This window comes from Anser brachyrhynchus (genome assembly GCF_964034855.1).
Source record: "Anser brachyrhynchus genome assembly, chromosome: 3".
NCBI classification, from domain to species: Eukaryota; Metazoa; Chordata; class Aves; order Anseriformes; family Anatidae; genus Anser; species Anser brachyrhynchus.
Window position 1 is genome coordinate 34748916 of NC_137696.1, and position 25827 is coordinate 34774742.

At 48.3% G+C, this 25827-nt stretch overlaps 1 protein-coding gene across 3 annotated transcripts in view; it reads left to right on the forward strand.

Moving 5' to 3' along the window:
* The window catches only part of LOC308192630 (uncharacterized protein), a 68113-nt gene that overhangs the window by 36171 nt on the left and 6115 nt on the right, over window positions 1–25827 (forward strand). For 2 of the 3 annotated variants that reach the window (XM_080586418.1, XM_080586417.1), the window contains exon 4: window positions 16848–16901. The exons of the other annotated variant lie outside the window; for it this stretch is intronic. In XM_080586418.1, coding sequence (XP_080442544.1) covers window positions 16848–16901 — 54 coding nt within the window. The remainder of the gene's footprint in view (window positions 1–16847; window positions 16902–25827) is intronic. 3 annotated transcript variants of the gene reach the window in all.

Sequence of the window (25827 nt, forward strand, 5' to 3'; positions counted from 1 at the left end):
GAGTGAGAAATCTACCTTCTGGTAACCTCCTGCAATTTTGCTTTTATTTTTTTACCCCCCAAAATGCTCAGCAGCAGCTGTTCCTCCGGCACCAAAGCCCCTGTCCGTCTCACCCCTGCCAGTATTCGGTGAGGAAGTAGCCTGTGAAACAAACGCTGTGCTGCAAGGCAATCCTAGCACAGGAAAGTCTGTGGACAAAAAAAATGTATCAGACTGCTCTAGGATATAGTTGGGTGGCAGGAGTCTCTGGGACTCGGGACGTGTGCCACGTGAATGGGCAGCGGGCACAGCAGGGGTGTCTCCTTCTTTGCCTGTTTGAAGGAGGCGAGGAGATGTTCTCTTCTGTTTTGACGTCTGTTGTAAGGATGCTTTGGCTCAGTGCCCCCCAGCTGACGTCTGGTTTGCTGATGAAGGCATTTGCAGTCCGATGCCTGCAGAAGGGAAGGAAGGAAGGGTGCCCGCTGAGAACACCCAGCTCTGGGAAGCAAGGGGAAGGCATGGGGAGCCCCACCCTGCCTGGAGGAGGCGGTTGTGCCTCTGCCAGGCAGCAGATATCTTGGTCTCTTGCTGTGCATCCCCGAGCGTGCTCTGGATGGTTAATTCTATCAAATCCCTGCGAAAACACGCTGTAATGGAAGTGCCAGTGTGCTGCCAGGGCTGGATGAATCAGAGCAGGGTAGAGAGTAACTCACGCAGAGTTTAGCCTAGCTGCTTCCTAGAAAAGGTAAGGGTTTTCTTTCCTTTCCCGAAGGAGGAAAGTGATGTCTTCACTTCACTGATGGCAAGGCTGAAGTTCACCTGCTGCCACGGTGGCTGCTTCTAAATGCCAAGGGCAAGCCAGGTAGGCTAACCCAGTCCTACTCTGAAGCTTTCAGCATACATCAGCATGATGGAGGTTAGAGCAATCTCATGGGGTGGCTGAGGTTCAAAGGGACCTCTGGAGGTCCTCTTGTCCAACTTTCCTGCTCCAGCAGGGCCACCTAGAGCCAGTTGTCCAGGTCCACGTCCAGACAGCTTTTGAGTATCTCCCAGGAAGACTGCACGGCCTCTCTGGTTAACCTGTTTCAGTGCTTTGTCACCCTCATAAATGTTCTCTGATGTTCACGCATGTTTCAGTTTGAACTCATTGCTTTTTGTCCTGTCACTGGGCACCACTGAGAAGAGCCTGGCTCCATCTTCTTTGTACACTTCAGGTATTTGTAGACATTGGTAAGATCCTACCTGAGCCGTCTCCATGCTAAACAGTTTCAGCTCTCTCCACCTTTCCCCATAGGACTTCTCTCCAGCTCCCTAATCGTCTTCAAGGCCCTTCACGTTTCAGGTGTGCTGCTAGCAGGCTGCCATTCTGATCACACATCTCTCCTTGGACATCTTCCACCACTGTGTCAGCCCAGGCACAGAGTGTTGGCTCGTCCATTTCTAGGGCCAAACATTGGTGCTGTTCTCCCTTAATCCCTTCCTTGTTTTGCCTGAGTGCTTTTTTGATCTGGTTTTGCAACACGTGCAAAGGGGCAACAGTTCAAGAGGGAGATGGATGAGTGAACCAGCGTATGGGTGCTTCTGTCTGGAAATACTCATCTGGCTCTTCTTCCCCAGATATCTAGCCATGTAACTTCACCACCTCTTCCTGGAAGCCAGCCTGCTGGTGAATATAGCTATCTAGACTGTCACAGGGCCTAGGTGCTACCTGGGCTGTGTCCAAGCATGAGCCAGGAGCGAGAACATCTGTGGAAACATCTGAAACCTGGTTCCTGGAGGTGCTGCTTTGGATCTTGAAGGAGAGTGTGGTTACTGGATCGGTCAGAGTGATTTGGAGTGTGCTAGAGAGCTTGGATGAAGCAACACAGGGTAAGGAAAGGAAATTAGATGTGGCTGAAGTTTGGGAGAACGTATTGAGAGATCTGTGGGATAGGAGGAGGAAGAGGAGGATAGGAATGGGTAGAAACAACTGTAGTGTCTTTTTTGTATTAAGGTTCCCGAAGGGACAATAATAGCACCTGGCACCAGAGGCAGTAAATTATGAACCCAAGGTTAAAGCCAACGGCTTATCATTTAGATTGGCAGGCTTGCTGGCTATCTTCCCAACCCTGCTGTCTTTCTTTTTTCTCTAAGCTCTAAAGCTTGGTAAGAAGGTATTAGGCTAGAGCTGTTTCTTTGGCTGCAGACCAGGGAGAGATCAAATGGGCATATGGGCACCACTGGCATGTGTCCTTGGGATGTGACTGAAGGGAGATGTTCTGGGTGATGCTGGATAATGTGAGGCCTCAGCTACTGGTGTGACCGTGAGGGGTAGGTGGGCCTGGAGGGAGCGAATGGGGGCAAGGGAGCCTGTGGTGGGCCATCCCGGGGTAACTGGAAGAGGTGCACTAGCTCAGCAAGTGAAAAGCAGGCAGTGTTTCTTTACTAAGATAAACCTGAACACATCACCTCTGAGCAAAAAAACAACAAAACAAGCAAAACCAGAAGGTGCTGCCCTCTGAAAGTGGCTGCCAGAATCTCTGCACACGAACGGACAAGATTGGGCTCCTGACCTCTATCGTTTTATCTCCCTCAAAGCACCACTGAGAGTAACACCTCCAGAACCAGCAGGAGGCAGAGCCCAGTGCCCCACGTCTGCGGGCAGTGTGGTAGGTGGTGGTGGGCTGCCAGCAGGCCCCAGAGAGCACTTCTTAGCAAAACCTGGAGACCCTCACTGCAGCAGCGACACAACGGGTCAAAATCTGGTTTGAGGCGGGGTGAGTGGCCGCTGCAGAGCGGGCTCGGGGTTGGATGCCCAAGGGTGGCCATCCTTTTGGCGTGTATCTGTGCTGTCTCTTGTGTGTTGCCTGCTGCGGGCCCTTTTTGAAGAAGGATTTCCAAAGGATGTTTTGTTTCTTGTTTTGACACAGTACAGTACAGAAGGATAATGCTGGCGCGCTCTCCCTCCCTCTCTCTCTGAATTCAGCCCAAGTAGCCTTAAGGGCCTGGCGGATTAAGAAGTTTTGCTGCAACCTGTTTATACTTTTCAGCAAGACCAGTTAATAGATGTTGCCTGTAAGTGAAGGTCAGGACCTTCTCTACAGTGCTGTCCTAGAACAGAGCAGGATTATCCTCCTCTCCCTCGTCCTTGGTGTGTCTGGGCTAGAAGGAGTGCCTGGGTTGGGTCCCAACGTGGCTGTTTTGTTGGCCCGATACCTCTCCCTCCCCGCTCCTCCCTCAGCATGTGGCTCATTGTGATACAAATATCTCATCTGCGCCTGGGGAGGGAAGGAGTTTGCAGGCGGCTTTGCCATATGCTGTAACTGCCCGTGTTGTATTTGGTCTGCGGGTGAATGGATCTCTCCTCAGGCATGACAAGATACATCTCTGGCTTGTGGCAACAACCTCCGAAAAGGAGAAAGCCTTACAGTTAACTTCTTGAGAGGATGGGTGAGGTGAGCTTGGGGAGATTGGCTCTTTGGAGCCAGTTCCTGGTGTAGTCCAGAGAGCATGTGGCGGTGGTGTCAGTCTTCTGATCGCTTCCCTGACTTTGTTATATAGATTGAGAAACAGAAATGAGTGGAAGAAAGGGGTTAGGCCTTTTCCTTTGTTCCTCCCCAGCTGCCACGACTAAGCGTTGAATACCAACTTAAGCACTTAGACCAGTGACCAGGCGGCACCCACAAGGTAACAGGGACTGCTACTGTTTCAAAAGCAGCCTGCAAGAGGCTTGTTCAAAGCCCTACACGAAAACGATGGTAGCAAGAAATGGAAAGTGAGAGCCTGTTTTACCCTGGCACTGCGTAGCCCTATATCTCTTAAGTTAGGCCACGTTCCTCGTCCAGCTCGTCTTGGTGTTGGAGAGGTGGTGTTGCAGGTGTGCAACTCGCACCCTGCCATGTCCTGGTGGGGCCTGCAAGTGGGAGGGAGGGAGGTGGTGGTGTGGGTTTGGACATGGCAGAAACAGAGCGGTCTTGTGATGGTGCAGATTAACTGACAACGCCAGGCTTTTGTGCTCGGGTTTTGCTACCACAGGCCAAAAGCAGGCAGCTTGTCCCGGAGCATGTCTGAGACTCGAAACCACAGCAGCCGTTAGTGTTCAGTGGGCAGAAGCTGGCTGAGCTTTTAAGGCCAAGTGTGTGACTAGAGCAAACACTCTAGGAAATACTGTTTTTTGAGAATCTTTGGTGTGGTAAAATAGCCAGCCTGGCTGTCAACAACACAGCTGTCCTTGGCGTGGGCTGGGGTTGAGCTCTGATTTTCTGCCTTAACTCTGAATAGCCTCTCTATTGTTGGCTCACATGAGAACCGCGCTGCTGGGCTCTGCTCTCCCTTTCTGTAAGCCTGTTGATGTCGGTGGGAGTTTTGGGCATTGGTCCATAGCTCATCTCGCAGGAAGAGGCACTCAACAGTCATCTACTTCTCATGTAAACAGAGAGAGTGTTAAACCAGTGTGGATACACCTCTGAAACTCTCTGCCCTTCTCCAAAAACTCTCTGCCCTTCTCCAGAGTTGTGTTCCCAGACTGCCAGCTGAGTTGTGATTGATTTTGAGGAAACGATGATCGGTAAGTCAGAGACCTCTGGCCCCAGCTGGAAACATACAACTACATTTTTTCCCCTAAATGGAAGGTTTGAAAAGCATAGGTGTCCTGGGGACCACAGGTAAATTAAAAAAGCACAAATTAAGATAATTGACATAAACCCTATAAAGTTTGCTGGTTTTCCTCACTGAAAATGATCCTTTTCAATCTTCTGTTAGACTTTGCTTGCTCATTTAAAAAACTTTCCATAGGAATGAATTTGCAAAGCTCAGGATTCTCCAGAGTGTTAGAAACTTAACGTAAATGAGAAGTCTGTGGTCATGTCTATGCTAGGACAGAAAATTTATTTTTGTTTCTAAAAATATGCTTATGTTTTAAAATCCTCCCATAGCCTTGCAAGGTATAATTTCACCTTAAGTTTTATCGTGGAAAAACTAGGTTGAGCAATTATATAGAGGATGAAACCCTGAGTTATTTCACAAGTCGCTTTGCAAGTACTGTAGGCATGCTCGTTTTTGACAGCATAGATAAGTCTTTTGCCTACCTGTGGAGAGTTTAGAAATTGCCTATGTTGCGTGTTGCTTCACAGGCTCGTCAGACACTCCTACAGGCTCTGGCATGATGGTGTGTGGGGGTAACACAATTAAGAAATGAGGAACAGGTTAACAAAGCATTTTCCAAAATTCAGTGCTAAGGAATCCATATAGTTCCTAGGGATATTTCTACTTATACTAAAGCAGAGCCAGTCAGATGCGTGGTTTTCTTACTGCTCTAAGCCTGTACTTGTTCCATTACAGGGGATGGGGTTTGCAGCTGGGGAAACCACCACAGGTCAGGGAACGCCACTGGGTTTGTTCAGGAAAGTCTGCTGCTGCTGTTTGTACAGGAAAGACAGACGAACCTCACACAAGAACATGGTGTACCTGCTTAGATGATAAGGCTCTGCACTGAGCATACCTTAATGAAAGTCTTGAAACCTAAGCTGCGGTGCTTTGTTCAGAGCGCTGGTTGAAATAGCACAGTGGCTGTGGTACATGCATTTTCATTGTGGTTCTGAATCTGATGCACTATAAAATGAAGCTCTTAACTTGTTGTTTTCAACTTAATATAATTTCCTGTCGTTCCCTGAGTGGCATGTCCAGCTCTATTACTTTCTGAGTGTTGTTAGAGGAATGAGTGTAATTGTGAGCAGTGGAAGTGGTGCTCTTGGAAAATATACTTTGATCAAATAGAGATACTTGTAGCATGGCATCTTTTTAGTATTCTTGTATCTCTTATTTATACACCTAATATTCTTCTCAAATCTGTGACTGCTACAAGAATGTGAGAAAGGTATTCTTGATGTACTAATCTTTCTTGTCTGCATTTTGCAGCCTCTTTTGCTATGGGCAGTTATGCTGAACATCCTATGGAAAGACCGTAGAGAGGGGTGAAACGGTAAACCACAAGAAGCTGAAAAAATCTGATTATCTCGTGATGTGGCTGCTGGTGGGGTTAGAAGTAGAAAGCAGCAGTAACTACCGCTGCAACTTTGAGACTTTTCTTTGTTGCTTGGTCCACCGTATAAAATGGTGCTGAGTTGAGACATTGGTTCATTTGCTTTCCAGATGCAAGCATCCCAATCACTCAAAGACCCTCAAAAATATTCATATAAATGTGGTATAAATTCTTGCTTTTATTATCAACCTTTCTCTCCACAGGGAATCGTAATGAACTTGGCCTTGAGACATCCAGGTCTGCCTTTGTACTCTGCTCTTTCTTCTTTTAATGAGATGATCTGAACTTTTGCCCTTCTGCAGTGTAGCGGGTGAAAGAGCTCTCTTGGTCCTAGGTTGTGACCATTCCATAAGCATGACGGTTGGGGAAAAAGGAAGTACAGAATTATTTTTGTGTTAAGATTGATGTGCACGGTCATGAGTACTGGCACATGTTATACAGGCTCCAGTATGTAGCTTACAGGCTGTTAAGTTGAAGATTTATTTCCAAGTATTTGCAAAGTGGATTTTGATGCAGACAGTGGAGTGGCATACGTAAAGTCCACAGTACTCGACCTATTTCTTCATGGGTGCAGCTCCAAGGGTGGCTGTGCTCTGCTGATGCCTGCTCAGAAGTATAGTGGCCTGCTTCTGGCTCTGGTCTGGCATGTCACTGCTTTTGCACAGGGGAGGTTCAAAAAGTTGGCAGGAGTGATGTGTCACCCATGCTGGCACCTATGGACAAATGGAGATGCTGAAGCTCCGTGTATGAAGTGTCCGTGTAAAGTTCTGCTCGCTGAACTGCATTGCTCCTCACATGGGAGGGGTTTCTGTGTCATCCTGAGCCACCTGCAGCCATGAGGATGTGGACAAAGGGGATGCAACAGGGTATCAAAGTCTGGTGCCCATCACCAGCTCTGAAAGGAGCCATATACCTACTTAGAGGGAAGGACAAAGCACCGGGCGGGGACATGGTCTCCTCTGAAATCCTTGCTGCTCACACGGATACAGGCCTCGGCCAGCCCTTTCAGAGCTGGCGGGTCAAACTCCACCACAAGCTCTGAGTTTCATCCCACAGACGGCACCCCAGGCCCCATGCCGCAGGGCAGGTGCGGGCAGGCACCGCTGCCTTGGGACCTGGCTCAGGTTGTGGGCATGGGGAGAACGGTCTCTGAGCACAGTGGTTAATTACATGCTGTATAAGTGGATTAGCTCCCTGGAGTAAGAGGCCTTTATCCTATTAGCTGGCCAGCCACTTCAGCGCGTTCCCTTCTCACTGCTGTGTATGTGAGGTTCAGCAGGGAGAAGTAGCTGGTAGAGTGGAGAAGGTGGTAATGGTTGGGCCACCTCGTCATTTCTTTCTGTGGTTATTAATGCTCTACTATTGCTGCTTCCTGGATATTTATATGAAGACAAAAAAAAAAGTCTCTCTGGTCTGTTAATCATCTTTAGGCCTGTAATTTCTAATATACTACTTAGTTATGTAAAATTTTCATGTGCCCTTGGAAACAAATGGGATCTCACAGATAGGCATAGTCATGCGAAAGGAGATGCTGAAATGTGCTGTGGGGCTGTGCAGACATGACATACATGTGTGTGTTTGTGTCTTGGGAGCGGAAGAAGTGGGGCTCAGTACCCTATGTTCAGACTCTGTGGAGCCCAAGCAAGCCCCATGGCTTAGGATGTTTGCTTGTTTGTTTCTTTGAGACAGGCTTGTTTTGGCTTCCCAGAGCTATTTATGCAGTCAGTCAGCATTTGGCTTGTTCAAAGTTTCTCCACAAATCCAAGTTCTCGTCTGGAGGTAGGACCTTGTGTATTTTCTGTTTCAAGTTGCCTTTGTGAGTGCTCCCAGCACCTTGAGCCCAAGGCAGGGGTTCCTGAGGGGTGCATCTGCATTGCTGCAGATGATGGGGGGCAACTCTAACTCACCTTTGGAGGCTTCCCTTGTAAAGAACAAGCTGTGTTGTGTGCCTTCAGTTCCACTGAAAAATCCTTTCCATGATTTAGTGCAGTGAGTATATCCCACATTGTCCTATTTTGAGAAGCTCCACCAAGGCCAACCTTCTAAGGATCCACAGAAAAGGTGCATATTCCAGGTTCTGCCCAGACAAACCTATTGATCTCCACTGAATGTCTTCTGTAGTGGATTAGTGATAGGTACTGTATGCTTTTATACCTCCTGAAAAGTCCATTTTGCTAACTGTACTCTTTAAGGTACGTTTTGGGGCTGGCAAACAGGCATTCAGGGTTAAGAATTTATCCTTTTAGCCATAGATACTTGATCTCACCATCAAAACCATTCAGGTTGGCTCTAAAAACATTAAAAAAAAATCTTAAAAATCTAGAGACCTGAAACAATTGAGAGCTGTTTTTTTTTTTTTTTTTCTTTTGCTGCCCATGCGTTACAGCTATGCTTTCCTCTGCCGGGCAGAACCTGTGCGAGCATGCACTCTTCTGGAAGCCTGATGTCCCAGATGTCCGGGCTGTTCGCTGTCTGTCTGGTATGCATGAGGCCCCGTGGCTGGCCCGTGAAACCACAGAGCCTTCGGAGCGTCTCGCAGTGTTTGCAGTTAGCTGAGGGTGGTGGCAGGGTCATCCGGGACACCCTCTGGTAGTGCCTGTGTCCTTTGGGCTCGAAGCAGCCATCTGTGAATTCTCTTCCTCTTTGTGTCCCTGTAATGTCACAGCTGACAAGTCTGTACCTTTCACTGATATTTTTGTTTTTTCTTCTTTCCCAGGGTATACAGCTGTGTGAGTTTCAGAGCCTTCTCTGTGTCCTCCTGCTTAGAGGAAACTGTTTACTCTATTGCCTGACTTGTGCTGATGTCTTAACCCCTTCTTGGTGCACTCAGGAGACAGGGTTTAAGCAGAGAGCAGCAGAGAGGTCTGGGGCTGCCTGTCCTGAGCCCCCAGCACTGCTGTCTCCAGTGCACTGCTGCCAGATAAAGCAGCAGGAGGCAGAGTGCCTTCTGCCCTTGTTCTGCCCGTGGCAAAAGCCCATGGGGAAAGGAGGGCTTTGGAGTCACATCCAAGCCAAGGCTTTGCAAGCTGGAACTACAAAAGTGAGACAAACTATAGAGACATCAGATGATATGTTAGACTAGGCTGGACGTTCTCTGTAGACAGCTTTGGAGCCAAGGCCAAGAATGAAGGGACAAAATGGTCACGTTGGCAACCCTGAATTGAAATCCTTGTAAGCTTTTTCTCAGGAACTGCTTCCATGCCTGGCAGCTGTGAAACCAGAGCCCCCCTCTCCCTTTGCACCCCTCCTCCCTTCCTAAGCTCAAATGAGCCCAGCATTTGAACTCTGGTGACTTTGGCATGTGCAGATGAGTGATAGGGAATTAATGAATCCTGCCCCTTCTTTTTATTTTTGTTACTCCACAGGTGCTGGTGTTTTCAGTCAGGTCCATTTCCTGAACAAATGGAGTTCTGCATTTTTTTCAGGCCTCAAAGAAAACTCAGCAAGGGATTTGGGATTGGCGAGGAATGAATAGATGAGCCATCTGATGTACCCTGCAGATCAGCAGACTTGGACTCTGCCAGACCAGCAGGGGAAGTGGCAGCTGAGCCAGAGACGCTCCATACAGAGCGTTCAGTTCCCCCATCCCCAAATTCAAATCAAAGGGCTAGTGATAAAAGTGCCAGGGCAAATCTGGCCTGTTGATTTGTGTCTAGGGAGACAGGGCTTCCGTATGGATCCAGAGCATATCTGGAAACAGTACACCACAAAGATGACTGAGGCACAGTAGAAAACCATTCACTTACAGACAGGCTGGAAGTCTGTTTGCCTAGACAATAACTGTGTAAGTAGGTAGCTGTGTTTGCATTAGCTGTGGCTCCAGCGTGATATTTAGGGAGAGCTTCAAAGAGCAGCTTGTAAGCTCAATAATGTTATCTGCTTTCTAGGCCTTGGGAGTGGTGGGAATTCGGATGCTCTGCCAGGTGGCAGACCTTGCTGGCCAGGCTTTGGCTCGAACTCTTACATAGTGGGCACTGACTAGGCCCAGCAGCCACTCTGCTGTAATCACCTGTGTGTCTTTCCTGATTTAGATTTGACTGGCTTGCTCTTGTTCAGAGTGATCCCTTGTGGGAAGACTTGCTGTTCCTGCAGTTAAAACTGACCTGTTATTCAGGGCCATCTCGTATTCGCTGTTGGTTTTTACCACCCTCTCTTAGTAGTGACAGCCAGACCCTTCCCAGTAATGCTCACAATGGGGTGACTAATGACATCATGTTGGAGGGGATTTTGTGACCACAGAAGTCATTTTGTTGTGGCTTTCATGGTCTGCTGTTTGCCAAGCGTATGATCCTAGGCAAGTCCCTACAGTACACGTTTTTGGAAGGTCTCTTCTGCTTTATTTATTATTTGAATTTATTCTTAGTGATCACATACTAATGAGCGTTTCCTCTGCTGCCCTGTCCAGAGGCACTAAGCAGGACTATTTTACACTAAAATAAGGGCGTTGGGTTTGCAGCACTTGCTGGGCGCCTCTGTCTGATAGAGATGAGGGCCTTTTATGACAGTGTTCAGAGACTAAATGCATTGTTTTGAAAGGGTTTCAGATGGATTGAGGATAAATGTGGCAAAAAAACCCCAACAACTTCAGTGACTAATTCGATGGAATATAGGATAGAAATAACTTCCAACAAAAATTAAGGCTTTTCAGGATATTCCACAGTATCACCACAGCTTACAGCCTCTGGACGCTGGGATTTGTTTTTGTAGGAAGAGACTGTTGGCCAAACCACTTGAAATAGCTTGCATTTTAGAGTGCCGTGAGGCTATTTGACTTCTGGTGGAGCAGCGTCTGGCCTCTGACATGATAATTGTGATTTAAGGCGGTGGCTGAAATGGAGCCTCCTCATGCTGCCCTGCTGCAGGGACTGGGTGTGTGGACATGTTGGGTGATGCTCATCTCCTAGCAGCACTGCTCAGTGCCAAGGAATTTAAATAAAAAGTCCATCGTCAGCCTATAAAATAGCTTTAAAAGTCTTTTGCTTGCTCCTAGCCCATGCCCTTCCTTTAATTCATGGGCCTCCTGCCTCTGTGGCCCTCTGAGCCGGCCGCCCCGTGCCACAGGGTAAGATGGAGGTGGGACCGCAGCAGGTGTGCTGCACAGCAGCCATTTTGTGCAGGGCCTGGCCTCCTCAGCCCCCCGCACCCCTGCCCTGTGCCTTACCCCTCTGCACGCTCTCCCTGCCTCAGCCACGGCAGGCAGGGGCCAGGCCCAGAAGGTGGCTCGTTGGGTTTCGGTTGGTTTTTCTCTTTATGGACATTGCATCACTGGGCATGGTTTCTTTCTTCCCGTGTTCCCTTCACCTCAGCCTTCTGCTGTGCCCTCAGGAGTGCAATTTCTCTTTACGTTGTAATGTTTCCTGGCGCTTTGTAGAGCTTCCTCTTTCAGTTCTTTTTTCAAACAAAGCCACATCATCTATGTTTATTTCTTGTGATAGACACTCAAGCTTTGACTGCCGTGTTTTTCCTGTTTTTTTTGGAAGACTGGGGACAACTGGGGAGCTGGCTGGTAGTGTTAACAGCATGGAAGCAAAGCGAGTTAGAGAACTGAGGAGACTTTATTTTTTTTTTTTTTAAGTCTGCTTAAAACTTTGTGCTGTCAAAAGCTTTAAAATGCCAATGAGTGTCAGACATCCATGCCTTCAGTCAAAGTGTACCCGTTCTTCTGTGGATGGTCCTCAGCAACACTGAAGAAAGGCACAATGGTTGTCCTGCTGGATGTTCTTCTAAAAACTGGGTTTAGAGTAAGGTTACAGTACATCTAATGAACACAGGCTTATTTTATTATTATTATTATTTTGAAATGTTTTTCATTAAACAAGTGAAAACTTCTGGAAAATCCTCTTAAGTTGGAACGAGTTGGTTGTGTATCAGTATGTAGCATTTCATAGAATCATTCAGGTTGCGAAAGACCTCTAAGATCATCTAGTCCAACCTTTAACCTATCACTAAAGACCACAACTAAACCATGCTACTAAGTTCTAAATCTACATGTATCTTGAAGACCTCCAGGGCTGGTGACTCAAAATTAAGTGTGCTGATTTAATATAAATTAAGTGATGGGTTAAACTTAACTGAAAGTTCCTATGCGCTCTTGCACCAAATCAACTAAACTTGTTTGTGAAAAATATTAATATCTAAGCTGCATCCACCTGTATACAGGTCCTTAGGTTTAAAACTACAATCAGATGATAAGGCTAAATTAATAATAATAATAAAATCAGCAGGCAATAGAACTGTTGCTTTGTCCTGTGGAGGTGGTGAAAATGAAACCATTACAAAAACAGAAACGTACATATAAAAAGCAGATGTAAAACGAAGGGCGTTTATTAATATACAAGCTGATACTTTGCACTGTACAGTGATTCAAGAGATTGTCCAAACTTAAATATTTGAAAATTAAGCTGTGATGCCTGCCTTTTAACTGTTCATTGTCAGAGTTTTTTAAATATTTATTTTTGAATCATAGTAGTGTGATGTAAATTCATCCTTCTTGAGAGTTATGCTATTCCTAGAATGACCTTGCCTTAAGAATACTTGTATTTTGTATGTTAATATATATTACAGTCCTCTTGATGACACAGTAGCTTGTGTGTGTAAGCAAATACATGCATGCAGCACTTAATGTCTGGGTTAGGTTCAGAACTGCTCTAATCAGTGTTAGAGGACTTCAAGCACTACTGCCTAATTGGAGATTTCTCCTGAAGTGAGGCTGAATTAGAGGGCTTTGCTCTGAGAAGGGGCAGGGGTGGTGTTTCGTCTCTGCTGTCAGTGTGGTATTTTGATGTGGCAGGGTTGTGCCACGAAGCTACGCATACCAGTTCAGGGGTTCGTTAGTGTGTTACTTGGTAAATATGCAAGCCTCTAAATGATCACTTCCAATCCCTGCAACTTTATCAAGAGGGAGGGAGTCACTGGTTTATGAGCAGAGAGCATTTGTGTAACAGGAGGTGGGATTGTTGGGGGAGGGTTCTTAGCCTGAACTGATTTTGCTGTTTTCTGGGAGTTTAACCCTAAAATGTTCCAATTCCACTGTATTTTTAGAGTGAGGCATAACTTTTGTGCCCTCAAAAAGACTTTCCACATTTCCTTAGTCATGTCATTTCCTCCTTTTAAGTAGAAGCCACAGCAGATCGTAAAATAAACTTTCCATCATGTAAATAATAGTGCTCCCAAGTTGTAGGTCTCAGCTCTGATGCCAACGGGTTCTGTTTGAGACCAGCGGGAGGGACTTTTTAATTGAAATAGGGAGGCTGAGCACAGGCACTGCCTCTCTTCCTTCCATTTCCTTTTCTGCAGGTGGAAGAAAGACTCAGAAACCAAACCCTACCGTTTATTCTCAGCTCTGCTACTAATATTCTCCATGACCTTCAGCAAATCTCTGCTCTTCTCCATGCCGTAGCTCTTGAAAAATAACACGAGGAAATAAAACTACATTTCCAGATTGGCCTGGTAGTTAGGAATAATCCCAGGGCTACTAAACTGAATGTGTCACCTTTGTTACAGGCTGGTCACTCCTGGCTTTAGGCTACTGCAAGTCATGTAGCCAAACTGATGGTACTTCATCTCTGCCTGCATCTATGCAAATAGGAGTTAATGAGTTGCTCCGTCTCGTGGCTGGCTTGTCACGTGGAGGTCTCCAGAGGGAGGATGAGGAGAGGCTGCCGTGGAAAGTCCCCAGCTGTTGCTAGGCTCCACAGCGTTGCTGTTTCCTCATCCAAAAGTCTGCGTTCAGGTTTGGAGAGAAAAAGGATGGATAACCCTGTAAAGATGCTTAGCTTACTGTCTGTAAAGCGTGGCTTTGCTATGCTGGGTGCAGAGAGCGTGTGGCTACAAGTGAGGTGGAAGCAATTTGATTAGATAGAATAACATTCAATAACTGGCTGCTTATTTATTTGTTCTCAGCTGCAGGATCATGTGGCTCGCTTGTTCTCTGTCCCTTCTGTTCCTCCCGCTGTTGTGTCTCTTCTGACACTTTTGGACCTTTGCAGTGATGCTTGAAGAGTGCAGCACAAGTGGTGGCGATGTGCTTCCAGTCTAAGTGGATGCAGGAAAACCCGTCTGTTACAGACGGCCTCCTCTGCTGAGGCCTGTGCTCTGCTTTTACAGCCTGCAAATGCAGGGATGTCATGTTTTGATTTTACTCCTGAGTCCATCAGGAGGCACACCAGAGATCACCATTAACTCATGCAAATTGTTAGGTAGGATATTGTGCTCCTGCTACACAATGCAACCTCTCTGAGCTGTAGCAAATAGCATTAAGATCCTTATATGATTAAAGCTCCTCATGACAGCATCAGCAACAAGGGCACCTCCGTTTTCTGCCAGAAGCGTAGATCTTAGGATACAGCTGAGCACTTGAATTCCTCCTGGTGGAGTCTGGCAGCTTGTCATCCACCCATGGCTAGTTCAAACGTTTCAGTCAGTCTTTGTCATCTTCTCTAAAGGTAGCTGCACAGCTGTAATTGCTGTCTCTGTTGTTCCTCCTTATTTGTCTTAATAAGAGGCCAGGGTGCACACATGGAAGGTCTTGCTGCCTCTGCTAATTTGTAGTTCAGGAACTGTGTTTTGTGGCACCCTTATGGAGTCCTCAGGGGATCTGTGGATGGGACCTTGGTGGGGGTTGGACTGGGAGGTGTGCGCTTCTCCCCTTTGGGCAGGGGATCCTGTGGTGCTGCTGAGGCCTTGTGGAATGCAGTGTCACAGCCTTGCTCCTCAGTCCGTCGGGGTTCAGCCAGTTTAGAAGAAAAGCTTACAGAGAGAATGAAACTTTGCAAGACCTCACAACTCTTCATATTACCCTTCCCAGCACCCTGTAGTTTGTCAGCCCCACCAGGTTCTTCGTGCTCCTCGGTCTTTTCACTGAGTGGTTGCAGGGGGACTTAAAAAAAAAAAAAAAAAAAAAAAAAAAAAAAAAAAAAAAAAGGCAGTAACCTCCCGGTGAATACCAGACTCACAGTAACTGCCGTGCCGCATGGCTGGGAATAGAGCCCTGCGTTTTTATAGGAATTCTCTGAGAATTCCCTGCTCGGCTGGACAGCACAGGCTTGGGTTAGCTCAGCCCAGCAGTTCCCTGTCTCCTCCTACCTGGTTTGTGCAAAGACCTGTTGGTGTCCTTTCAGGTAAGACGCCTTGGGGCTGCGCTGACAGGGCAGCCTGTGCTTCCAGTGCAGACCTAGGGGCAGAGGCATCAGCTGTGGCCACAAGTGAGTCCCTTGATGAATAACAAAAGGCAGCGCTGGGATTCACCTGCAGAAGGATTAAAAGAAAAATCTCAAAATCCTTACAGCACCTCTCTTCATCCCCATGCGTGCTTGGACAATGAATTGCATTTTTCTCAGACCCCGAAGTACCCATTTTCAAGTTTCAAGATGTGCTGCAGCGTCTGTCTTTTTTCCAGACACACATGCACGCTGCGAGCGTGCTGAGGGATGGATTTTGGATCAGGGAGGCTAGTGTATGTAGAAAGAGTGTGTGGGTTTCCAGTCCCCTTTCCAAATTTTTGGTGGCTGTGTGGATTAGCACTGTAAAAATGTGTTTGTGGAGCACAAAATGACAGAAGCTGTTGGAGGAGTGGGATTCCCACTGCACAAGTATATTCTACTGGAAAAAAATTATATATTTCATCTGAGCACTGTCTTCAGTGTTTTTTTGGTTTTTTTTTGTTTTTTTTTTTGGGGGGGGTGCTATAACTGTATTATTTCTTTTTTAAAACTTTGTATTTCCAGTCTTTTATTGTTACTTTTATCTTGTCCTTTTACTGGAAAAAGCAGGAAGACTGGAAGACTACAAACAAAAGAAGCAAGGAAATAGGAAGATCTCGCTATTTACTGTCCGTGTTAGGAGGATGGTGGGATGTTTTTCCACAGGTCTTCTGTCGTAAGAATGTCATCTGAAAAACACTTCAGTTGCTTTGTTAAAGTGTGTGTGTGTGGAGCGAGAAGTGTTTTCCCACCCTTTACACGGCTTTCCAAGTAGAAATTGTAGAAAACAGTCAGGAGCTAGGAAAATCTATTATTTCTTTCAAAAACTGCTGGAGAAGTTTCTTCCTATCGTGTCCCCATCACCAAGTTTTTCACTATAAAAAATGAAGTGCTTTTAATGGAGAACGTGTTTTCTCTTCAAGCCTTGTTTTTCCACTTTGAGTATTTTTTTGGATTTTTTTTGAGGGGAAAGAATGATTTTATTCACTTGCCAACTTTCAGAGCGCTGCCTCAGAACTGGGATAGAGCTGCAACTCACCCGTGTATTTCTGTAGTTACACTGAAGTAATAACTGTTTCAAGTATGTCCTGGTTGCTAATTTGTGTGTTTCATGCGTTATGATGACTTTAATGGTTCTTACAGCATATAGCAAAGGGTTTTAGGGCTGTGGGCAGGTGCTTTTTACTTCTTTTGTAATTTGAAATAAACATAATGAAAATAACTGTTAAATTATGGGAACGTCCACATTTACATTAAATAGGCTGTTTTTCTTCATAAAAGGAAGATAAATTCACCTGCTTCAGGGCGGAGTCTAGCCACCAATTGACAGAAGTTAGGAAGAAAATTCCTTTTAGGCAGTTGTTTCATTTCCTCCTCTTTGGCATTCCTTGTACTTCCTTTTGAAACCTGGGGTGTCAGCCACTGCCAAAGGACTCTGTCTAGGCTGGGCGAGAGAATCTCAGATTCGGCTGATTGCTTGATGGCCACTTCTGGTAATTCTCAGTCCTGTCTTTCATACCTCACTTAACCGTCCATCCATCCATCTTGTTTGATAATTAAATATTGATGAAAAGAGGCTCCCTACAATCTCTCTCTTTCTCTTCCCTCATGCTACTGCTACTAATCCCTGGATTCTAATTCTCTTTCAGAAAATGCTGCTCAAGAAGAATTGTGGAACGAAGACTAGAGTAATTAAAATTCGTGTAAGTTGCCCTTTACTGGTGCACTTCCTTCATCTTTCCACAAATATCTGAATGTGGTGATTGTCTTCAAACACCTACACCTGCAAGATTATTTCTGGAGGCTTCCTTTGGCTTGATCAGCTGCATAACAGAAGTTGCTGATCTGGAGTATATAGACTGTAGTAGCAATTTAGGTTGAGTGCTGATGAAGCTAATCATACAGAGGCATTTTCCATTTTGGAGGCCATGGGTTCAAAGCTTCCTTGGAGCAAAACTCTACGTCTCCTGTGATGAACTCATACTGCTATGCATAGCTGTCCTGTAGGGTGTCGTTTGGATCCTTCTTGACCAAACGTGCTGATCTGGGGTGGCAAGTGGTGTTTGGCAGGAGTGAGTGTCATTGGTGGTAGACGGCTCTGGACAGGGACTGTGACAGTGTGCTGCAGTGGTGTCTGCAGAGTGGTATGGGATGTGGGACTGGGAGACAAGAGCCGGATGAGAGTGCTAGATTGCTTGGCTGGCTTTGCAGCTGGGATGGCAGTGCAGTGTCTGAGCACCTTGCATTCTTGACTGCACACACATGTAGCTGGTCTAGGTTTGTTCCCACTCTCCTGCTTGTACTTTGTGCTGTCTGCACCTCCGAGTCTTCGTGTCTAGTACCCCACTCCTGACTTTTCAACCACCCCATCTCCTGCGTCGGTACCTTGGCTCTCTTTCAGTCAGCGCTGTATGGCACTGCAGGAGAAGTGTGTATGACCTTGCACATTGCAGCCAAAACAAGTGCCTCGGTCTCCTGAGCCCCTTACGATCCTCCACGTATTTGTGATATGCAGGCAAAACCAGCTCAGGGGGAAGAAAACAGATATCCTTTGTGATAAAAACTACTGCAGTAATTATAGCCAGCAACGATGTCTTGCAAGAAGGGTGAATGGCAGACTGGGATCCCTCGGGGTTTGCACTTTGCCTGGCAGGAAATGGGGTTGATGCCTTTGTGTACCCAGAAGTGCTCGTGTGTGTGTGTATGCAGCTGGGGAGTGCCCTTGCCCACCACCGTTTTGGGGGTGACTTTGGTTATTTGAGAGGCGGAGGAGCAGGTGGGGCTGGCTAGAGCAGGAGCAGAGCTGGATGGTGTGTCTTGGACTCCTCGTGTACCTTCTACCATAGCACTTCATGACTTCCAGCAGTCCCACCGTGACCTGATCCTTCTGACTGCACAACAAATCCTGATCTGTTTTGTATTCTCTTTTGCTCCTCCTGCCTCAGTTGTTTTCAGTGGAGCTGTCTCCTCCTGTACCCTGTGAGTGTTCCCCAGACGGTGCCTGTCCTTCAGACCTATTGGCAGTCTAATCCTGTTCTAGTCCAATGTGTTTATCGCATTCTTTTTACCCCTGCCCCATGTGCTTTCCTTTTTTTTTTTTTTTGGTTCTGCCTGGGTGTCCCTGGACTGGGACACCGCAGTGGGGTGGTTCCCCAGGGCCTGAACTCATTACTGCGGCTTTCTGAGAACCCCTGGAGAACCTGAGAGACAGAATTATCCCTTTGCTCCCTACTGAGCTCACGTCAGCTCACGCTGAAATAAACAGCAGAAACTGAGAGGACACCTTTCTGACAGATGGCACGGCATCCGCGGTTCTCTGGCCAGCCTTGCCGAGCTGGGACAGCGCTACCTGAGGCGCTCGTGCGGTTTCCATGGCGGTAGCGTGTGGTACTTCAGTCTCCGTCCTGGTGGCAGAGCTGTTAGGTAGAGGAGCGTTTTTGCTTCCATTTTTTCAAGTGATTGTGGGAACTTCTGTGTACACAGCTCAGAGAGGAGGCAGCAGGCCCCTGGCTGAGTATAGTGCCTCAGCTCTGGAAGCAGCTGAGGGAGGTCGATACCTCTGAAGGGTGATGCTGTGCTTGCACACAAAGGGAAACCTCAATCTGGGCAGCAAGACGTGCTTGGCACAGCATTCCTTCTCAGTGGTGCCCCGGGACAGGACAAGAGGTAATGGGCACAGACTGAAACACAGGAAATTCAGGTTGCCCAGAGAACTTGTGGAGTCTCTGTCCTTGGAGATACTCAGAACATGCCTGGGCAGAGTCTTGGGCAACATCCTGCAGCCGACCCTGCTCTGGGCAGGAGTTTTGGACTAGAGCCTGTTCCACGGGCACCTGCCAACCTCAGCCATTCTGTTATTTTTGGCTTTTGCCCAGCCCTCAGAAACTGTGAGCACACCAGGCACTTTGGTACACTTGGGGGGGGTTCTTCTGAGCTGAGGCCCTCCTGAACATGGCCTCTTGCAGAGTATGGTAGCAGGAGGCCAGGTGAGAGGCCTGCTTCTCTGCTGCTGAGGCTTGGGTGACACAGGCTGGCCGTTGTGACTGCGCCGCTGTGATGGGGGTGGAAGAAATGGAGTCAGATCTCCTCACAAATGAGTTGATTACAGGAGGAACCTGACAACTGTCTGTGTGTCTGAATAAAGAACGTCACCATGTGAACCAGGCTGCTGCTTGTGTCGGTGTAGCCCAGGGAAGCCCTGATGTACAAGCGCTCTTGTTTCAGTTCAGGTGAAGAGCATCCAGCCTCTTACTGACCTGAGGTGGGCAGTGACATCCAGACAGAGTAGAACTGGATGGGGATGCAGTGAACAAACTGATCTGAAGGGCAGGCAGAGAAGCAGTGTTTTTGCAAGGGATGTGAATCGGAGATCCTTGCTTTCTTCCCATGGTTCTGCTGCTGGGTACCTTGGAGAAGAAAGGATTATGTATGCACCCTTGTTTTTCCCTCCAGTGTGAGGGTGATGGCGGCAGTGACCTGCCAGCCAGTAGGCATGCTTAGCGCAGTAATGTCAGTGAAGCATTTTCATGCTGTTCTTGGTGAGGACGGTGTCTCATGTGGTTGTGAGATAACACATGCTTTTAAAAATACCCTCCTCCTGACTGATATTTTTATTGCCTTGATGTCTTGGGGCTTTGCTGGCATGTCAGGACACAAGGTGATGCTCTCTCCTGCGTCATCCCAGCCGTGCTGTTCTTCCCTGTTCTGCTGGAAGACCTTCCCAGATGAAAGTCAGACGGAGGAGCCCTGTCTTTGCTCTCTGACACTAGAACACTGTTTCAGCCCTTGGAAATTATCGTGCTCCTAGAGAGCCTTTCTGGAGCAGGTGACCCAGGCTGGCTCTTGCTTTTCCATGTGCTGTTTGAACGCTAAGATGCCACCTTGTCATTGTTCCCTGTACTTAAGCTTCCTGGGGGCCAGCTCAGATGGTGTTAGGCTGCAGCCTTTCCACTTGCTCAGCAGTTCTTATGTGGGATGATGAGACAGTGATGTGACAAGTCTAAGAACCTAGAGGGATTCAGACAGGTTAATAAACTTCCCAAATGTGCAGCAGCTCGGTCACGTTTGAAACGTTTTGGGGAATAACAGCTTTGAGAGGTCAGGGCCTGTAAGTGAGGAAAAAATGTATTAAAAGAAATCTGCCTCCTGTCCCTCTGCCTGCCCGCCCCCAGTAAAGGATAATGGATCAGGAGAATGAGGCCCTGTGGGCAGGCACACAGAGACAAATCAGAGGTGACAGCGTGCGTATGAAGTATGGATCTGTGCATAACGGGTGCACGTAGCGTAGCATGCCTCAGCGCAAGGTGAGGGGTCGGTCTCCGTAATCTGTCTGTAATTCCAGAATCTGTCCATAATACAAGTCTTCAGTTGTCCGGAGCCTCTTGGGGTGAGGGTCGCGATTCTGTCACGTATCTCGTTCCTCCTTCACGAACTCCTGCTTGCAGTCTCTAAATGAGACTGATGGAGCTTATCTCAGGAGCAGGAGCTGGGCTTATCTCAGGAGCAGTAGGTGGGTAGAAGACACAACTGGCAAGCCCCTGGGTGTCTTAAGAGCTCTTGTTGGGACATGCAGAGAGAGAGTAAGGATTTCAAGGCCAATCTGATAAACTGCCTGATCAGAGAGGTGTTTTCTGCTATGTAAAAAAATAAAATAAGAATTTTAAATCGGAACGTAAACCTCCTGTGCTCTTGCCTTGATCTTATCGGTGCTTGAGAACACCCTCCGCCTGGACATGGGCCAGATCCCTGGAATGACTTCCCCATCTCTTATCTCTCACATCTGTATCCTAAAAGACCACTGCAGAAACATGCTGGGTTTTCTTCTCCTGAAACAAGGGACCTTTTCAGCTTGGAGCCGAGCAGGAGATATGCTGGCCTGAGTTGTTTTGGCTGAGCTGTTCACAAATGCAAGGCGTACTAGGTGACAGTAACGTTGGTGCAGACCTCTGGCTCAGGCTGCACAGTAAGCAGTAAAGATTTCACAAGAGGTCAGAAGACTCTTTTTGTGTGTTTATCTATATATACATGTATGTTGCCCCTTCCATTGCAGGCTCCCAAGGTGCTTTGCAAGCATTGCTAAATATAACATCCCAGAGGCAGATAAATAAGGCAGATAAATATGATTGCAATTTCAGAGTGGGTTAAACTGAGAAACCAGCAAAGATTGTGACTTGCTTTAAGAGAGTGTGAGGAAGGCTGAGGTTTCAGCTTTGATCTTCAAACCCCATTCCTCGAGCTGTGTCCTTTTCCGTACCGTATCATGCAGTCTAAACAGCTCCGATATCTCAGGCAGCGGAGATCCCAAACTGCAGCTTCCTGTCAGTTAGTCCAGCCCTCCTGGTTGTGTTTAGTATGTGACTGAGTGCCTAACCCAGAAGCTGCCCTTTAGAACCAGGGAGACTCACCTTCTGGCCACTCGCGTCCTTGGGTTACGTGCTGGGCACTGTCCCCTCGTGGGGATTTTAGCGCTCCAGTTACCTAGGCAGGCTTTTGTCTCCTGTTGGTGGGGGCATCTCCGCTGAGCAAACTGGAGAAGGTCCTCTGCTAACTGAGGGCACGAATGTCCTTTGGCCTGCTGGGGAAACCAGCTCCCCCCGTGCTCCTTCCAGCCAAGCCACCTAGCTGCCTGCTGAAGATCTCTGTGCAGTGATGGCAAGCCCTGGAGAACACCAGGCCTTGATCTGAATACTTCCTGACAAAAAGACTTTGTCCAGAGTTTTCTCGGTGCGGGGAAGGATGGAATGCCTCCGTCTGTTTAAAAACTAACCCAAATATCTGGCTCCAGACACTGTTTTATTTAGCACTGCCTTTATTGGATCTCATAGCAAAGGCTAACCAGCCTTCAGCCTGTCCGTAGCAGCTTGAGGAGGGACTTTCACGTCTCTTTCCTTTGCTCCGTTAAAGAAGAGAATGTTTATGGCTGCCTGCTTTTCATAAATTCCTGCCATGGATGCCCTTGCACCCGTTAAATCATGTAAGTGCTTGCAGAGTAGACACTGTGGAATAACCCAGAGCTGTGTGATCCGCGCAGCACTGGGAAAGTAGTGAGTGGTTGGTGAATCAGGGTGCTGAGATCCTGATTTCAGCTCAGCCCTTGTCTTGCAGCGTGGCTAGGGTTGTGAGTATGGTTTAGGAGCAAGCACAGCGGGAGGTGGAGAGGTGGTGAGGACAGCCTGGAGACGCGCTGCTCTTGGGGCAGCCCCGTGTGTCCGTGGTGGCTGTGCTGTGGTTCGGGGCCAGGGAGTGTGGCTAGGAAATGGGTTGTGGGGTGGTGAGGCATGTTCTGCTGAGAGAGCTGGGTTTGGAGGCTTTGGGGTTACACCTGCGTGATGGAGCAGAGAGAGGAAGGCAGGGGACAGCAGAGGGTTGCAGTGGCCCTGCCGCTCCTTTTTCTGGCGGAGCTTCAGGTCCGAGATGGTTGCTTGGGCACATCTTTTACCGCTGCATCCAGGCCCACTGCTCCCCTTTGTTTGCATGGCTGTGGGAACCTGGCACCCGTTCCCGCTCCCAGTCCCCAGCGCTGCAATCCTCCTTTCCCACACACCTCTCCCATAATACGCTCACTTCCTGCGCTTGGCTTCCACGGCTGGAGCGGTTTGTCCAGAGGCAAGCGCGCTGCGTCGGCATGTGTTCGCAGCCTGCTCGTGCCAGGATAATTAATACTCACTTTGCAGCGTTAATTTGGGCTCCCTTTAAGTTGAAAGCAGCGCGCTGCTCTGTGCCGGCCTGCCTGGCCGCAGGGAAGAGGGTGTCCCTGGCCTCCCAAACGGGGAGCAGCACATGCTCGGGTAGGCACCACGTGCTGACATCGAGAGAGGAACCGTGCCTGGGGCTCCCGGCCCAAAATGAGGAGGCCGATGAGGACAGCCTGCTGCAGTCGCTCTGGAGGCAGGGAGGATGCTCCTGCCCCCCAGGGAAGAAAGGGGAAGCTGGGGATTCGTTCACTTGTACCCAAGAGATTTGTGTGGCCTTCAGACTGGGATCTTCACTGGGACCCTGCGATGGTGAGTTCCCAAACTGGAAAACCTGCCCCTCTGAATGACCCATCTGTGCCTTTTCATCACACACCCTCCATCCTTCAGATTGTCAGGCAGGCGAAGTCAAAGCTTGCAGTCAGCTTTCTCAAAGACACGTCTCAAAGATGTGTGAGAGAGGAGAAGAAAGGCTTGTTACACTGGTGCCAGCAAGGGCCTGGAGCTGGAGCTGGCCCATTCCTGCTCTTGGGCAAGTGACCAGCAAGCGTTTGCCCGGCCCTTTGAAGTGCCTTCCAGAAAAGTTCAGTGTTGTCTGCCTGGTGGCACCTCTCTAAGTCTGGTAGTTGCCATCTGACAACTCCGTACACACATTTGCAAATGTTGGATGGGATTTTTTTTTTCCTTCCTTTGTAAGAGGAACAGCGAGGTGTTTGTAAACTGTTGAACTGGTCTCTGCGATGTGGTTGCGCAGAAGGAAGTAGGTGTCGGGCAGCCTTACGCTGGTGGAGGTGACAGGCCTTCCTCTCAGCCTTGTAGGGAAGGGCAATGGAGAAAACAGAAAAACAGGGCTAACTGCAAAGTTTTGCTCTTCCTCCTTAGGACAGCAGTTGGAGTTGATCTTTGTCTTAGAAGAGAAAATAGAAGAGCGGTCCTAAACCGATGTTGTCATGGTCTATATCATGGCTGTCCCCTGAAGTTGAACTGCACGTGAACCTGGTGGTGATGGAGAGACTTTTGAGAGGGAAGGGGCTTGCCTTTGGAAAGTTATTTTTTGAGCTGTTCCAGGTTTGTGACTGGAATAAATTGTCAGAGGCCTACCGGAGTTAATGAAGAAGCAGTTAGATGTGAATTGCTGTTCCACTGGAGAAGCTGGTCCTGCTCGTCAACGACTGTCTTGAAAACTGCCTGAAGCCAGCCTGTAATTGAAAGGAAATTACTTCTCATCAGGAGGTCGCAAAGCACAGAGATGTTATTCATCCTGGCTGCCTGCCTGTGGTTTACGTATTGTACTCCTGCTTTACGCGGGAGAAACTGAGGCACAGGTGATGAGAAGCTGCTTGCTTGGGACCGTGTCCAGGATTAGAGATGTGGCTCGGGGGTCCCCCTCCCTTGCTCACAGCTGCTGGTTTCACACATCAAAGCTGCAGCGTCACCAGTTTCTTTTCTAACAACGTGGCGTGGGTGAAAGGCAGGAGGACGAGGTGGAATTAAAAGCACTGCACCTCTCAAGGCTCTGCCGTGGGTCATGCAGCCGTTACTCCCTCCGTGCCCTGCCCGAATATCGGCAGTGCCTCTGGCTGCCCGCTCCTGGGCAGGGCGGCTGTCCCCCAACTGGGCAGCATCGCGGGCAGGCGCCTGTCTTTGCCAAGGCTCCTCTGGGGATTTATTCCTTTCCACGCGGGGTGGTGGTGGGAATCGGATGCGCCTTTACAACTTGCAATTACATGGTGCCTTTCATCCCAAAGGACTTTTAACAAGTGAGTCTACGGGCTGCAAAGGGATCGTTCACCCACCACTGAGAGGCGTCCACCACTGGAAGACAGGATCCATTCAGCGGAGCTCTGCAGCGTTTCCCAGCCGCCGGGGCCCAAGGATAGCAGAGAAGGGACTCCTGTGCTGGCTTGGCCCTGAGTAGGGAACGGGTTGGCAGAGCGCACACGCTGATCCGATTTTGAGTCCCGCCAGGATCCTAGAGCTCTTATGAAAGAGAAGCAAAGAGTATTAAGTAGATCTTTGTTTTGTATCACCCCTAGCACACCACTCCCTTCTAGGACATTGTTGTGTTAGGTAACTTCATTTTTCCCCTTCCTCTGGGGATTGTAATTCCCACATCTGAAAGTGTGCTTGGAGCCATGCTTGCCTTTGCTTTGTCCAGAGAAGAGAACCATGTTTCCGTGGAATTATGAGTCCAAAATTAAGTTATTTCACAATCTGCGTTTTGGACATTTTCCCAGACTTCATAGGGGCAAGGGAGGGGTTTCTAGGAGCAATGTGGTTTTGTGTTAGTAGTTTACCCTTTACCTGTTTATCTTCTTCCTCTGTACTCCTTCCTTGCCAAAATGTACAGTTATGTCCCAGATGGTTTATGGAGCAGTTGCCCGTGTCTTTGGTTTTCTGAGGGCTGCTAATATGACTGAGGTTCTGGATTTCTTCTGTGTCATTTAATCTCCTTGTTCTTCTCTGGGGCACCTGCATCCAGTCACAGTCCATACCATCTTTAGGTGTGCTTTATGTTAACGTGTTTGAGATATTTCAAGCCAGCTTGCTTGTTCACCAGGTTTTTTAATGGTGGTAGTACAGGTGGTGACTACGGTACAGGTTCATAAGTTGAGTACATGTGGGAAGTGTGTGTGAAGGAGGGAACCAGGAAGAAGTGGGTGCACGCCTGGAGGAGCGTGGAGGAGCAACGAAGGAAGCGCAGGTGTACCGGGGGAGGAGCGAGGTGTGCGAGAGCAGGTGAGCGTGCACACAGGGCCACGTGCGAGGGGGCACGGCACGGGCGTGTGTGTGACAGCGCGCACCCAGGCGCGGGTGCCTTCCTGCCGGCAGCTGCGTGGCTGTATCTCAGGCTGTTCTCCAGCTGTGTAAATACATTGCCTAACAAATGGAGGGCTCTGGTTAATGATTGCCGTTAGCGCGGGGCCCATATTAGGCT